At 57.4% G+C, this 16227-nt stretch overlaps 1 protein-coding gene across 2 annotated transcripts in view; it reads right to left on the reverse strand.

Moving 5' to 3' along the window:
• The window catches only part of IRS2 (insulin receptor substrate 2), a 28251-nt gene extending 13110 nt beyond the window's left edge, over positions 1-15141 (reverse strand). Inside the window, exons 1-2 of one of the 2 annotated variants that reach the window (XM_082701454.1) lie at positions 10634-14738; positions 923-8567 (exon numbers count right to left, since the gene is read on the reverse strand). In XM_082701454.1, the coding sequence (XP_082557580.1) occupies positions 8506-8567; positions 10634-14615 (4044 nt within the window). In that variant the 5' untranslated portion in view covers positions 14616-14738 and the 3' untranslated portion in view covers positions 923-8505. Of the gene's footprint in view, positions 1-922; positions 8568-10633 lie in introns of those variants that run through there. The other variant, XM_082701455.1, reaches the window with a different exon arrangement.
• Between the last annotated feature and the right edge of the window lie 1086 nt (positions 15142-16227).

Below are 16227 nucleotides of genomic sequence, written 5' to 3' on the forward strand. Positions count from 1 at the left end.
CAGCCCCACTGAAGAGAGCGCGCTCTGTGAAACAGGAGCGGGTGGTGGGCCGAGCAGAACCAGAAGATGCAGGAAAGGGAAGCCATTAACCTAGTGCGGGAGGTTTCTGGAAAACTCCCATTGACAGCGAAGACTGGGCACAAAGATCCCGGGATAGTTCCAGGGCACGGGCTGGAGTGAGCTACACCCAGGAGCTCAGACCCCAGCCAAAAACCGATCCAGAATCCTCAGAGGTCACCCCAGGGTGTGGGGGGAGGGGCTCCCCCATCAGAACCTTCGGCGAGGCCAGCCCCCGTGAAGGGCGGACACCCACCTCTCGGAGTGCTGTGGGCAGTGCCCCTGGAACAGCAGGCATGGGGAGCTCCGAGAACAGAGGCTGAAGTCACATCGCCCCTGCGAGGACTTGGACATTGGGATGCACTGAACCTCAACCGAGTGACGGCTGAACCGTCTTTGACTCTAGGAAATGGCTTAAGATCCGAAGAATTCTGAACATTCCAGCGGAACAGGACAGACTCCAGAGTGTGGAGATGAATGCTTATCACCCTGAGTTATTCTAGGAACTTAATTAAATGCTCCATGCCAGAGAAACTTGGGGTATTTTACTGCTGGGGTTATTTCATTTGGAACGGAGGCTACTAATAAACCAGCCCTACTGATAAGCTAAACTGCAAATAATGATAAGAAGTAGAATGGAATTAAGGTGAGTCAGTTCTTCTGCCTCTTTAAAATTCTGATAAGACCCCAAATACCAAATTGGCATTATATTTGGAAGCCACACAAACTTCAAACTTGAAAAGAAAGCGCTCATTTGAAAAACTGTCAAAGTAAGGAAAAGCTAAAGAATGTTTTTAAATTCATTAATGTTTAGAAGTTTGTCAGGCTTTCATATCTAATATTTCCACACCATGCATTATTTAAGTTTTCTTTCTTTTTTTTTTTTTTTTAACTGAACTAGCTGTAGTTAGTTTTCTGATGCCAACTATAATGCAACTGTACCCTCCGGGTTTACAATATCCTAAAAAGGAAGAAATGCAGCAGTGTTGCAACTAATATATTTTGCTAAATCCTACCTAAACATTTTCAGTTGACTGTACATTTAGAAGTCTACTCAGCAAACAAATGAAACTCTTTGAAGACATGTCTTCGAACTTATTTGATATATACAACCGGAAGAGGGGAGGAGTAGCTAATCCATTTCATCTGTGTACACAAAGCGCTATTTTTGGTCACATTTATGCCAGAAAACAATTTCTGAAAACGCTACTCTCATGTTAGAATAAAACAGAAGCACCCACTGCTGGTCTCCTGAGTGATGTATCTTCTGAAACATGCATCCAGGCTGCTGCGTAAGATTGACCGCTTTCTAGCAACCTCGCCCGCCCGAGGGGCCCAGGAGCTCCACAGTGTCCCGATGTCCTCGTGCCTCCGCTTCTCACCTTCCGACCAAATCAAGCTGCACCCTCCACACACTAATCCCTGTCTGGTTTAACCCTGCTTGTTGCTCAGAATTTCTAAAGCATGATTTGCTTAGTTTTCAAACTTAGTAAGAACATCCTGGCCTATTTCCAAAACTACTTCCCCACCTCACAATTCCCCCAACTCATCCACCCACCAGGTGCCCGACACCCAGCTTGGGGACAGGAGAGGAGGTACTGGTCAGACCCCTCAGTGGAGACAACTCCCCCCCTCTGCCCCCCCCCAGCCCCAGGGGGTGTGGGCGTGGCTTCTCCAACAGGCCTGGGAATCCCAGGCCTTCATGGGGTGGGGGGGAGACACTGCGGTCCCTACTTTGGCTGGCATCCCCCGTGCCCCCATCCCGCACACTTGGCAGGGCAGCCGTGCCTGTTCCAGGGGTGCTCTATGGAAGGGATCCAAACCTTGCCCAGGGAAAGACTGCTGGGCTTATCTCCGAAGACTCCTTACAGAGGGGCACACCACGATCTTTATGGGTCAGCTTTTCTATTTATCCTGATAAGTACTCCCCAGACCCAGAAGCAAAGAGACAGGGCACTCTGATCACTGCTCTCCCTGCTCCCCAAAAAGCTGCACACTGATGGGGAGGGCAGAGCAGTGGCCCCTGTTTTGCTGAGTCCCCCCCCCCCCCCCCGCCGCGGCAGGCGGCCCGGGTCCCGCGCAGCTGGGTAGATTACTGGGTCTCCCTGTCTACGAGGCAGGCGCGTGGGCCCAAGGCTGCCATCTGCTCGGATGGAAGTCGGCTCTCTGAGGACGCGAGGGACCAGCAGCTCATGCAAACAAAACCGAGTCACCCACAGCAGCACAAGCCCGCGGATCCCCACTACAATTCTTAAAACTACGGACAGCTTCTGAACTCAGGTTGGCGGACGTCTTCCCTTAATGCCTCGGAAAGTGGGGTTGCAGTTACATCCTTAGGAAGGTAGAAAAACCACTTTTCTTGGTGTAAAACTTCAGTTACATGATAAAAAAAAAAAAAAAAGTCTTGAAAACAAGACAGGCACTCGTGAAAGAACCCAGTGTCCAGAAGATCACCACCTAGCAAAAACTGATGAGTTAACTTATCGGTCCTTAGGCAAATTCTAAATTGGTTAGTTTTCAAATACACTCATCATTAAAGAGGTTAATGACTCATTTCTTAGGAAACTGTTAATGGACTTATGCATAATGAGGAGATTATGATATTTCACTTATAGAATGAATACATCATAAAGACACCTCAAGCCATGACCAGGACCACTGTGCAGGTTGAACCCATCACGGAGATCAAGGACGTCTGTCTCCCCAGATGAAAGAGGATTTTCCAGTTGAATTATGCCAGGAATTCTCTTCTTTCTTTCTTTCTTTCTTTTTTTTAACAAGTGAGTACATGATCTTGAATATCGGCCAAACCTTCGCTCTTCTGCCTCACAGTAAACACTGCCCACATGGCTGTGAGCAGGCTCGTTCCCGGACTGACAGCTCACAGCCTCGCTTCGGTGTGTCCCCTACTTCTGGTGACCAGACCTTTTAGTCCATGCGTGGAACACAGTGTCCCCAAGGAAGACAGGCAGATAGCACTTCTACAAGCACTGAGCTGTTCTGCAGCGAATGACAGCCCCGGAACAAAGTTACTCATCAGTACACAAAGGACCCACAGAGACAGCGCACACTCGATTCTTTCTTGATACTATTTACAAACATTTCTACCAACCAATTAAATGGTGACCTTGGAGAAGACGTCTGACCTCCCTCAGGCTCCCTGTTCACGACCTTAGATGAGTTACGTTATACCAACACTTCCCAGCCCTTCTCCTTCAAACGCACTGAACTCCATCCCTCGGGTTCTCCCCCTGCTCCGCGGAAGGAGTCTGAGTGCATGGGGGGCTGGGAGGGCGGGGAGGGGTCTTCTCGAGGGGAAGGCACAGCCAGCTTTGCTGAAGTAAAAACAGCTGGGGGAACAGCAGCTTTCCTTACCGCAGACCCCCAGAACGCCGGGAAGCCAGCCTGGAGACCCCCAGAACCCGTCACCAACCAACAACCCAACACAATGACACCAGCCACACCACGACAGACAGCCGCCAAAGACCCGTCGGATTCCAAGGTCTTCACAATGCGGGCGTGTCACTGGTGTAAAAAAGTTAGGGTGCCGTCCCCCTGCGGGCTACCTCCTGCTCACCTGCCCACATTTCCTTGGGAATGAATAAATACCCGGAAGAAACAAAGAGAGAAAATGAAGTAACTATCCCCAAGTGAGACAAAACACCACACAGTCCCCGGGAGAGTTGCCGGGCAGGTCCACGGTCAGGTCCGCACGTAACTACTGGCCGGGAGCTTCGGAAGCACAGACCGGGAGGCGGCAGGACAGGAGGAAAAGCGCAGGAGGACGCGAGCCCCAGGTCGCCGCCGGACCGCTCGCTGGGCCTCCCAACAGTCCTCCTTCCGGCTCGGGGAACCTGGCGAGTCCCGGGGCCTCCCTCAGCAGCAGATTCCCGCGGCACTGGGTTTTGGGGCATTACGTGATACTACACGTAGGAAAATGTCTCTCCACCATGAAGTGGGAAAACACTTTCTGGGTCTTAAACAATTCCTCTGACCTAAAGGGGATAGGGACGCACAATAATCCGTCAATATTGATCAGGATAACGGTTACGCTGTCACCCTCTCCAGCTGCAGCTGCCCATCAAGCTCTGGGACTGTCGGTTACCCACCACTGGAGGCAAGAGATGGACTCAAAATACCTACTGATAAATTTGTGGGGAGAGAGCACTATCTCACACTCATAAACACGACAGGCTACGCATTAGGACTACGGAAAAGCATAAATCCTTCGGAGAAACATATGGATTTTAAGGTAATTATGAAAATCACATAATATAATGAAATCTTTCACAATCCCCCTTCTTACACATTAAAAAACTGAAATTTAATACTAGACTATAACAATTCACACAATGATTTATACCAATACCAATAGTGGGGCTAGATTAAAGCACCAGTAAGGCTTCAATTGTACTTGCGGTTTTAAAGTTTTAACATGATTAGAGAATATGTCATTATTCAATATTCGAGTTTCAATTTAAAAAGAAATTCACATCAAGCCTCTTGGCGCATGACCAGAGGAGGCATGGCGACCCTTACCCCATTACACACACACACAAAATATTTCTTTCTGGAAAATTTGATACTCAAAAATCAATACTAAAGGGGTCCCTGGCTTCAGGCATTTGAGCCTCAGACTCTCGATTTGGACTCGGTCCCCATCTCGGGGTCGTGCGATCGGGTCCCCAAGTGGGGCTCTGTGCTCAGCACAGAGTCAGCTTGTCCCTCTGCCTCTGCTCCTCCCCACATCTCTAAAATACGGAAGTAAAACCTTAAAAATAAATAAATCAATAAAATCAACACTAAAATAAAACCCAGTATTTACAAGGTGCTATGAACCTTTAAAGTTGATCTACCACAAAGTTTGACCAAATATTCCAAATTTCAGTAAAAGCACAGCAGGCAAAGACTATTTCGTAAGTCTCTTCTGTGGGCATCTACATCATGTGTGACGTAAGCGAAGAGGGCAAACTGGAAGACGCGTTCACCTGACGGGAGTTTTACCACATCTCTGGACATGTAAAAGCAACTTTAGGCAAACTTAGTATTATTCCAGTCCAATCGCCAAGAAATCAGAACCACTAACTTGCCGATTTTATCACTTGTAAACACACAGCCTTTACACGGTGACCCAGTTCTATCTCAGTGTTCCCGTGCAAGGAATTCGACGAAGCAGCAAGACCACCACGCCCGGAAGGACCCCGTATCGCTTGCTTCCACTGAGCAAGACAGTAGCGTACAAAGTGTGCTCCGGCTCCCTCTCCTCAAACCTGCTGTGCCTTTCCTGTTTGCGCCCAGTTCAAGCAAGTTTCTAAAGCTATCGAGAAACCATCTGATCATCGCCGGCAATGTCCAGCCTCGACATTTCCCCCGTCCTGACGAGGACTCCCCCAGCTCCCCGCTGAACTCAGTCTGCAGGTAAAACACACACAGAGCCTCCCCCACTGAAATTCAGAGTATGTTTTCAGAAAATCCACGGTCTGATCAATAACATGCTTATTACGGATCATGCGGGAAGATCAGAACATTCTGTTTTTATTTGTTTACTAAAAAGCCAATGTTAAGATGCGGTCCCCGTCTCGTACAGAAAGACACATCCTCCCCCTGTCTGTACTAGACAAAATCGACAGCGAATTCCCCTATTATTAGTGGACTCCTGTGAAGAACCGGCTTTGGGCGGGGCTCTACCGCCCTCTGAGTTTTTCCCCACTCTACTTGGCAACGCAGATAAGAGTAAAGTTACATTTTCCCTTAAGTTTCTAAGGTGAAACGGGAACACTTGATTCTGTGCTACCCAAAAAAAAAAAAAAAAAAAACAAAAACAAAACAAAACAAAACAAAAAGAACCCTCTCCACGTGCCAAATCTGATACCCAAAGTTAACCAGCTCCTGGAACTATGCTTCTACAGAAAATGCCTTAGTGGGAATTTTAACAGAAAACCCATTATACTCATGCTGTTTGTTAAACTGCTGCAAGTTCTCCTCTCCAGAAAAAAGAGAGATTCATTTAATCCACAGAGCTCCAGAGAAAATAAAACATTAATTATCTATGAGAATTCCTTTTGTGGGGGAGGGGGACTGCGGAAGAGCAAATGCCTTCAGCAAACTTCGGAGGTCCCCTATGGTGTCTGACAACTACACAACCCCAAACTGCAGGAGGGGCGACCCTAACTGAACCAACCCAGGCCCAACACTGGATTCAGCAGCTCAAAGTTGAAGGGTTCTGGTTTCCTTTCAATACACCCTATGCTGAGAGCCAACACTACCCATTAACAACAACAACAAAAAAAGATGTATATTCTAATTGCAAATTTTCATCTTGACAGTATCTTTTACATATAAACAAATCATAAAAGGTAATCAAAAGGGCAGTCTTAATGCAGTTTCAGCATTAGGATGCTGTTTTCCTCAACTGTTATTTTCCTATGTAATTTAACCACTGCTTCTCTGCAATGGATGATTATCTATGCACAGCATCTCAAGTTAAGTAAAGGGGGGGAAACACGGTTCTTCTAGACTGGAGTGGAACTAGCAAGGAAGCAAAAAAGACACATGTTTCTTAAAAGGGTATTAGCTCCATTTTCAGATTGAGGTTTTTGGCTTTTTTTTTTAAGAACACTCATGGGCAAAAGTGACTTTCCTGTAAATACTCATGGTTTCAAGGCAGTAAGTATGAAGGGCATCCGTGGGTTTATGAGCAGGGCCCTTTAGAAGGGCACTTTAACTGTTCTTCATTTTTATGCTCTGCTGGACTGCCCAGCAGCCAAGGACACGGAAGGGAGAGGGTTATAATTACCCCATTTTACAGACAGAGAAAATGAGAAAGTGGGGTTGAATGATTTTCCTCTGTCCCACGATGACTCATTAAGATCAGCAACCAGAAACCGGGCTTCCTGATTCCTGGTTTAATGTTCCACAATACTACGCTTCCTTCTATGAAGTACTATTTTTATAAAGGTTTCTCTTCCAATAAAGGAAGTAGACCAAGTCACGTGACTTTCATTCACGAAAGCCTGTGTGTTTTCATTAGCACCTGAGTCCTCTGTTCCTGGGAACAGGGCAGGACGCCGTACATTATTATCTTATTACCACAGGAGCTGGCCAACCAAAGCAGGAGACCACACACAACAGAAAAACAAAGGGCATGTGGTTTGCCAAGGGACCTCATAGGAGTTCTAAAAATGTTCATGGTCTTTGCTTTCAGATTTCCAATAGGCAATCCTTTCAAACGTAAATCGTGATTATATTGTTCCTTTGGAGACATTCCTCTCATCCCCAGACTCTCTGGCCATAGGACATGGATGAATAGTCCTTTTAGCAAACAGAATTTAAATACACACGCTTTCAATGGTAACTCTTATCTAACCTGCCTTATACATACACGAAAACCAATTTTAGAATAAAATCCCACGACAGAGGAACAGAACACTGAGATAGCACTTTTTACAACATACAGCAACCTCCAATCATAGGACAAATTGTACACAGTTAGTTTTCAAATGCTGCTTTAAAACAGAATAGATCCATACTTTAGTTCCAGTTCTGAAACAACAATGCTCGGACAAATGGCTTGGATTTTTCTACACACACACACACACACACACACACGCACGCAGAACACGCAGTTAGACCCTTCCCTTGCTCCCAAGTAAGGTGTGTAACTGAGAGTTTAATTATTATTTGCTCTGGGTTAATATATATAACTACTGTATCACATATATTATTATATATTAACCCAGAGCGCTTGCACGCGCACACACACACACACACACACACCCCAAGGTGTACTAACTTGTTTCCTTCGCTAAGGCACAGAAATCCCACCATCCCCAATTCTATTGTAAACAACCATCCAGTCTTGCAGGAAACCAGTATCTTTGTTACCACTTATGCAAATGCCAAACCCTACCCAAACAACCCCAAATTATTCTGCTTCAGCATAATTAATGACGTCTCCGCACGGGCGCCCGAGGAGCTCAGTGTGCACACAGAAGCCTCCTCTGAGCACCAGGCCTGCGCACGCGATGACCCAGGAAGTTCTTCTCCTATTTCATCTTCAAAGAATCGCTTTCCAAGTCTTCCTCCCTATAAATCATTCTCTCAAAGGACGCTTATCTCCTGTGAACTTTTTATTTACGAGCACCACAAACCAATTTCTACACGCGCACGTGAGTTACAGAAAAGTGGACGTTCCCTCTGAGTTCCTTTCTCCGCAGACCACAGCTCAGGTTCACGTCCATAAAGACGACATCCCTGTCCTTCCTGTTTTCTGGTCCCTGTCGCATCCTTTACTAGATCTACTGAGCATGCAGTCCTTTTAAAAAACTGGTCTGGGCACCGCAGCGGATCACAGCTCTCTATTTGCTCCAAAAGAGTCAAGCGCTCCTTCTTACCAGGGGGCGTCCATAATGCCCACAGAGACCGGAAAAACAGCAAGCAAATCCGGCCTCACCCCTGTTCAGCCAGCACGCAGCGTGTGAACGGCTGTTTCGGTTTCAGAGTCCTGAATCCTATAGGTTGAAAGGAATTTTATACTGGTGGGAAAACCAACAGAACAAAGCGAAATCAGGTCTCCGACTAAACTCCTCCCTGAGGTTTAGAATTTTCTCTCGTCTGCAAAGGTCATTCTGTCGTACACGAATCACGCTCCCGAATGTATCTCCTTTATCAGAAAGGCCTGGAATCCTTGCAGGCTTGGCCACGTAAACCCCAGCTCACTCCTCCTGCGGCTGCCAGAGCCTGCTCCCGGGGCCTCGCGCGGTCCAGTCCAGGTTTTTGCTGCCTCCTTCCCCAAAAGGCCTAAAAGGTGTTATGTTCTCAGGCTGCTTTTCTGATTAGAATCAGATTTCAGCAAAATGTACTTTCACGTTCACGAGGGCATATACCCTATACACCCATCTGGGCGGACGAAAGAACTTGTTGTGAGGATGCATCTCTCCCCAGACCCAGTCCCAGCGCTGCAGGGGCCGTTCCTCGCCCTGTGTCCTGGCAGGGACTCACCCCGGGACTCACACAAGCCATTTTTCTGAAGTACCTGCAAGGGCTTCACTTAACTCCAAGTGCAGTGACCTTCAGTGGAGAGTCGCCGGTTATGGGATACGTTCCGACCAGTTCCACGGGATCTAATCAGATGCCACAGCTCTGTGCTCCTGGTAACTCCCTAGGACTCTCTCCTCTTTCACTCTATGGTTTAAATGAAGGCAAACAGCTCTTCCCCTGTCCTAACAGGACAACTGCCTGTTTACCCTGTCGCTGTACTTCCGAACGCCAGGGACCGACCGTCCCAGCAAACTCTAAACCCCATGCTGGACTCAGGGGGCATTCTGCTACTCTGTTTGTTTTAAGGACAAAAGGCACACACGGGTCCCCAAGCCCCTGAGATCATCCCCTCGGACCCTCGGCAGCCTGCTGACCTCGGGCCAGCACAGAACTCAGGCTACGGAACCCTTTTCGCTACTTTGCGTTTTGGGATTTGTCTTATGGTTCCCCCAGAGCCTCTCCGTGCCTCGCAGCCCACCCACCACCACCAAAGAAAATGAGGAAATGAACTCTGGCTCCCCCTTGTTCTCCACCCCCACCCCCAGCCATCTGAAGTTGGGGATCCCCAGAGCACACCCCCAGCCGTCCTCCTCGCGGGTATCTGATGAGTCTGTGAACCACCAGGGCCCCCTCCCGCCCAGTGGTTCCAGAGAAGACCCATGAGGTCGTTGTCCACTTGTTCTCCCTAAAGCACTGATACTAGACCCCGCTGCACGTTCCCATCACCTGGGCCGGGGCCTGCGGTCTGCCCGCTGGAGGCTTCCCCCGCTTGTGTCTGGGCCAGGCCCCGGAGGTTAACTTCCTCAGGTGAGCCTCAGGGGGACAGGGCACTCAGAGGACGCCCCCCAACCAGCAGCATCAACACAGCCTTTTTAGGAAGGCGCACTCTGGGCCACACCCTAGATCTCGGCCATCGGAACCTCTGCAACCCCACCACCCGGGTTTAGCTCAGACCAGGTCACGGCCATGTAGACCTGGACTCCGCCGCTTTCCTGCCGTGCGCGGGCACCGTCCCCATTCCAGACCCTCAGGAGAGAACACGGTTCAGTGTTCCCTGCTGCAACCACCAAAATGGACACTCATTTTCCAAATGACTTGCAGACCTGTAGTGATAACCTCTGAGCCACCACAAAGATCCCAGGTGGGTCGTGGTTCCAGGAAAACAAAGCAAAAGGTGAGGCAGCTGTCAAACTTAAGGTCAAGAACCCGCAGCTGGCACTGTGGGGCGGCTGACCTGGGAAGACACTGTCCTGGGAACCGATGGGAAGAGGGGGCTGGGCCAGAAAAACAAACCCGCGCCTCCTGAGTGGGAAACGTCACCTTCGACTCCAAGACCGCCGGACGGCTCTTGGTGTCTGGAGAAGGAGGAAGCCAGGGGAAGAGCCCCAAGGAAAACAAAACAAGAAGGCTGGTCCGGTATTTGGGCGCTCAGGTCAAGGTACCAGAGAAGAGAATGGCAGTGAACCCAGAGCCCACCCACGGGCTCCCCCCCCCACCCCGGCTTCCACCCGCCAACCACAAGATCCAAGGGCCTCACCTTTCACAACGGTGGCCTCCTTCAGGTGATGGGACAAGAAGTCAATGCTGGCATAGGTGTTGGCGGAGGGGAGGGCACCAGGGCCCGGCCCCCCACAAACCCCACTGCTGCCGCTGCCCCCCACAGTGCTGATGAGACCCCCGAGGCTGCGGGTCCGGCCCCAGGCGCTCTTGTCTCCGGGCTGCGGATGCGGGTGCTGCTGTGGGGTCGGTGACAGCCCAGGCTCGTCCCTCACGTCGATGGCGATGTAGTTGAGGCCATTCTGGAAGCCGGCAGAGGTCTCCCTGCACATGGGAGAGCTGCTGCCCCCGGGAACGCCCACCAAGCCACCCGGCTGACTCGGGACCCATGGGCGTGCCTGCTGGGGGGGCGGCGGCTGCAGCTGGCGAGGGGACATGGGGTGCTCGTCACCCCCACCCAGGACGCCGCTGCCGCCCCCTTCACTGCTTTTCCTGAGAGAGACGTTTTCCACGGAGGCCGAGTTGTGGCGTTTAGGGTTATGGGCGAAGGACGGGGACACGGGGGTCACAGTGGTGGTCGAGGAGAAGGTCTCGGAACTGTGGCGCCGGCGGCCCCCCTGTGGGTCTGCGCGGATGACCTTGGCTCCCCGGTGAGGGTCTGGGGGCTGGCTAGCCTGCAGGAAGGCCTCGACACCTGACACCTGATCCATGAGACTCAGCCTCTTCAAGCCGGACGTTGGGCTGGTAACACGGGCACCTTCCGGCTTCGGGGGGGCCGCGATGGGTTGTGGCGGGGTGGCAGCCACGCCAAAGGCCATCTCGGTGTAGTCACCGTTGTCCCCGGTCTCCGAGGACGAAGAGGAGGCAGCGCTGGGGCCCTGGCAGGCGGACGCCTGGGGCAGGCGATACAGCTCCCCTGGGGGCGGCGGTGGGGGATGCTGCGGCTGCAGCGAGGAGGCGGGGGCAGCGGGGCGCGGGGGCAGCGGCGGGTAAGGGGACGAGGCCTCGGGGGACAGCAGGGCATCCAGGGAGCCCACGGGGTCCCCGCTCTGGGTGCCCGGCTTGGGCGACTTGGGCGAGCTGAAGTCGAGGTTCATGTAGTCGGAGAGCGGGGAGCGCTGCCTGCTGTCGCTGCTCGTGCCCGGGGTGCCGGAGCCCAGGGAGGAGGCCGGGCTGCTGGCGGACAGCAGTGAGGACGAGGAGGCCGCGGAAGCCAGCAGCGGGGGCGCGGGCGGAGACAGGCGAGCTCCAGCGTCGCCAAAGTCAATGTTGATGTACTCGCCGGGGCTCTTGGGCTCCGGCGGCAGAGGGTACTCGTGCATGCTGGGCAGGGTCTGCAGCCCCTCCAGGGACAGGCGTGTGGGCCGCACTAACCGGGCGCGCTGGTTCAGGAAGCCCTCTGGGCGGCCGCCGCTGCTGCCACTCGGCCTGCTGGGCGAAGGCACTACTGGGTGAGGAGGCTGGCTGTGGCCACCTCCCGCCACAAAGGCGCTGCTGGCCGGCGCAGCCCCGGGGCTGGACGGGGGTTCGAGCCTCTCCTCTTCCAGGATGCGCCCCACGGGGGAGCTCATGAGCACGTACTGGTCGTGGTCCCCGCTGCACGTGTAGGGAGCCTTGTAGGAGCGGGGCAGGGAGCTGTAGCAGTAGCCAGGGACTCCCCTGAGCATCTCCCCGCTGCCATGCAAGGCGGCTGAGAAGAAGTCGGGAGGGGTCCCCGAGGTACCCGCGTCGCTGGGGGACATATTGAGGTAGTCCCCGTTGGGGAGCAGCTTGGTGTCAGCGTTCTCCATGGACAGCTTGGAGCCACACCACATACGCATGTACCCACTGTCCTCGGGGGAGCTCTCGGCTGGGGAGCTCGTCTTGTAGCTTCCCCCGCTCGCAGGAAAAGCCCTGCTGACCGTAGGGGTGGGCGCCGGCACCGCGGTTCCTGTGGGGGGCAGGGCTGCGGCGACAGCCGGGCGAGGCTGCAGGATCTGCTTCGGGGCAGACACGCTAGTGGGGCTCATGGGCATGTAGTCATCACTCTTACAGCTGCCACTACCCCCACCCAGGAGGGCCACGCCAGGGGTCATGGGCATGTAGCCATCGTCGGCACCCAGGTTACTGCTGGAGCTCCTGTGGGACCCGATCTCGATGTCGCCGTAGTCCTCGGGATAGGGGTGGTAGGCCACTTTGGGAGACGACGCGGGGCAGGTCGGGCAGAGGCGGCCGGAGCTGCCAGAGAAGGTGGCCCGCATCAGGGTGTACTCATCCAGGGAGGCGGAGGAGGGCTGCGGCACCGGCCGCTGCCGGGCAGGCGTGGTCAGGGAGTAAGTCCTCTTCCTCAGCCCTCGGTCCAGGTCCTGGGCCGCGTCCCCCGACACTCTGCGGTAGGGGCGGCCGCAGTGGCTCAGGGGCCGGTCCATAGTCATGTACCCGTACAGCTCGCCCCCGCCGCCGTCCCGGGCCGGGGGGGTCTCGGCGATGGACTCGGGCGTGTTGCTCCTGTGGCCGCCGAAGGCTCTCAGGTCGCCGGGGCTGGAGCCGTACTCATCCAGGGACATGAAGCCGGGGTCGCTGGGGGAGCCCGAGGCCGAAGCGCTGCCGCTGGAGGGCCGCTGGCCGGCGGGCTGGTGCAGGGGGTGCGGCAGGTGCGGGTGCGCGCCGGGGGGCGGCGGGTAGGAGCCCGAGCCGTGCCCGCTGCTGGACGACAGGCTGCCGGGGCTGGTGGCGGCCGGGGGCGAGCGCGCCACGGGCATGGACATGGACCGGCTGTGCTGCAGGGCGCCCCCTGCCGGCGCCGGCGCCGCCTTGCTCGCGCGGGCCCCGCAGCCGCCGCTCAGGGTGTGCGAGCGGCTCAGGGGCGCGCGCACCGGCCCGGGGCTCAGGGGACTCCCGGCCACCGACACCGGCCTGCCGCCCGCCGCCCCCGCGCCCGCCGCCGCGCCCCCGTCGCCCTCGCTGGCCGTGCGCACCCGGCACGAGCTGCACTTGGCGGCCGGCGGGGTGGCGGCCAGGCTGTCCGTGCGCGAGCGGCGCACCAGGCCCGTCTGGCTCGGGGGCAGGTTGACCAGGTGGTGGTGGCGGCGCGCGCCGGGGACGCTGATGGGGTGCGTGGAGGACGAGCCCGACGACTGGCTCTTACTGCGCGGCCGGAACTCGAAGAGCTCCTTGAGGGCCTTCATGGCCTCCAGGATGGTCTCGTGGATGTTCTGCGCCACCACCGAGTCGTCCGCCTGCATCCACAGCTCGCCCGGGCCCGTGACGGCCGAGCGGCCCACCTCGATGAAGAAGAAGCTGTCCGAGTGGCCGCAGCGCCGGATGTTCATGAGCTGCAGCGTCACCGACGGCTGCTCGCAGTTGAGCTTCACGAAGCCGATGGTGCGCGCCGACAGGCACAGGCGGTACACGCCCGTCAGGTTCTTGCTCTGGCCCAGGCCCTTGGGCTTCAGGTTCACCTGCCACACCTCGCGGTAGGCGGCCGTGGCGGGCGCCACCAGCCCGTAGCTGTCATCGGCCGCGGCGGCGCCGGCCGAGCCGCCCAGGGCGCCGGGCAGGGAGGCGCTGCAGGACGCGGCGGTGGCGGCGGCCGGGGGCGCGTCGCCGGCGCGGCCCTCGCTGACCAGGTCGGTGAGCGCGCGGTACCAGCCCTCCTGCTCCTGCTCGTTCTCGGCCGCCACCGCGAAGTACTCGTCCTTGGTGTAGAGCGCGATCAGGTACTTGTGCTTGGCGTCGGCGCGCTTGTTGATGTTCAGGCAGCAGTCGAGCGCGATGACCCGCTTCGGGGCGCCCGCCTTGCTCCGCCACTTCTTCTCGCTCTCGTAGTACTCGAGCCGCGGCGGCTGCGGCGCCGGCCCCCCGCCCGCCGCCGCCGCCTCGTCGCCGGGCCCGCGCAGCACGAAGAAGCGCTTGTGGCCGTGCTTCTGCTTGCGCAGGTAGCCGCACTTGCGCACGCTGTGGTTGTTGTTGTTGTTGTTGTTGAGGTTGGGGCCGTCGCCGCCCGCCGGCCCGGGGGCCCCGTGCAGCGGCGGGCTCGCCATCGCCGGCGTTTCAGGCCGCGCCGCCCGGCCGGGCGCGGAGGAGCTGGGGGCGCGCGTGGGGGCGCGGGGGCGCGGGCGGGGGCGGCTCCCTGCCCCCCGCGTTCGTCCGCCGGAGCCCGCGTCCCTCGGGCCCAGAGGTGGGCAAGGCTGGGGGAGGCCCGCGGGGGCCGGCCCCGAGCGGTGGCGCAGCGCCCTCCGCGCTCCCGGGCCCCGGAGGATGCCCGGCGCGGGCGGTGGCCGCCCCCCGGCCCGGCTGCCCGCGGCCGCTGCCTCCCGGGCGAGCTCTCTCGGGCGGCGCCTGAGGGACTCGCGGGCTGGGCCGAGAGTCGGGGTCCCCGCGCCGAGCCGCGGGGCCGAGCCTAAGGCGCGCGCAGCCGCACGGGTCCCGCCGCTGCGCCGCGCTCCGGGGTGCCGGAGTGCGCCCAGGCACTCGGGGTCCGCGCCGCCCCCGGGGCTGCTGCCGCTGCCGCTGCCGCTGCTGCCAACGGCGACCCGGGCTCGTCGCGGTCCCCGCCGCACAGTGAGTAACACATCGCGCACCGAGTGACTGAACTAAGAAGAGCAAAACAACATGTGACTCGGCGTTACGCAGGCACACACGGCGCGGCCGCCCCGCCCCGCCGCCCGCATTGGCGCCGCGCCCCCCGACGGACGGCCGGCGCAGCCAATGGGCGCGGGCCGCAGAGGGGGCGGGCCGCGCGCCCCCGCCCCGCCCCCCTTTCTCCCGGGGCTGCGTTTCCCGCCGTCCCCTCCCCCTCCCGCGGAGGCCGGGGCCCGGGCGGGGTGGGGGCCGGCCCGAGCCTCATTAATCAGAGGCTCGTTGTGGATGCCGGCGGAGGAGATGCCACCCAGGGCGGGAAAAGGGGCGCGCGGGAGGGGCGGGGGCCGGCCTGCGCGCGGAGGGCCCTCCCCTCCCGCCTCGGACTCAATTAATTGGGCTCGCAGCTTCCGCCGGGGAGGAGGCCGGGGGAGGGGACGCCGCGCGGGGCGGGGGCCGGCGGAGATCAAGGGCCGGGACCGCCGGCGGGGCTGGGCGCCGGGGGCGGGGGGGCGGTGGTGGCAGCAGCGCCCGTCCTCGGGCCCCGCATCGCTGCCGCCGCCCTCGCGGGGGCCCGGGGGGCCCGTGAACTCGGCTGCCCTCGCCTCCCCCCCTCCCTCCATCACGCACTTGGGCGCGCGGATCTGGCGCCCAAACTCGGGGTGGGCGCGCGCCCGGCCGCCGCGGCGGGTGTGCGCCTGGGTGGTTCCCGGGAGCCCGGCCCGCGCCTTGTTTACGAGCATCCCATTAGTCACCGGAGCGCGCCGGGTCGGAGGCCGCGCGGGGCCCTTTCCCAGCAGGAGGGGAGGGGCGCGGCGGCGCCCCCGACCCCCGGACCGGGTTCCCCTCGGGCGGCTCCCGGGGTCGTCCCCCCCACCCCCGCCCGGGGACGCCCTTCCCCCGCACCCAGGTCGCGGGCTCTTCCGGGGCGTCATCAGCGCCATTCACTCGTCGGGCGCCCGGGAAGTTGCAGTCCCCGGCCCGGGATGTGGTCGGTGGAGCGGCAGGAGGAGCAGGCGCGCAAGAATGCGGTTTCCATAGCGCCGCGGAGAGGGCGGGCGCCGGCGGGGGCGC

This window comes from Mustela nivalis, assembly GCF_964662115.1.
Source record: "Mustela nivalis genome assembly, chromosome: 15".
Taxonomy (NCBI): domain Eukaryota; kingdom Metazoa; phylum Chordata; class Mammalia; order Carnivora; family Mustelidae; genus Mustela; species Mustela nivalis.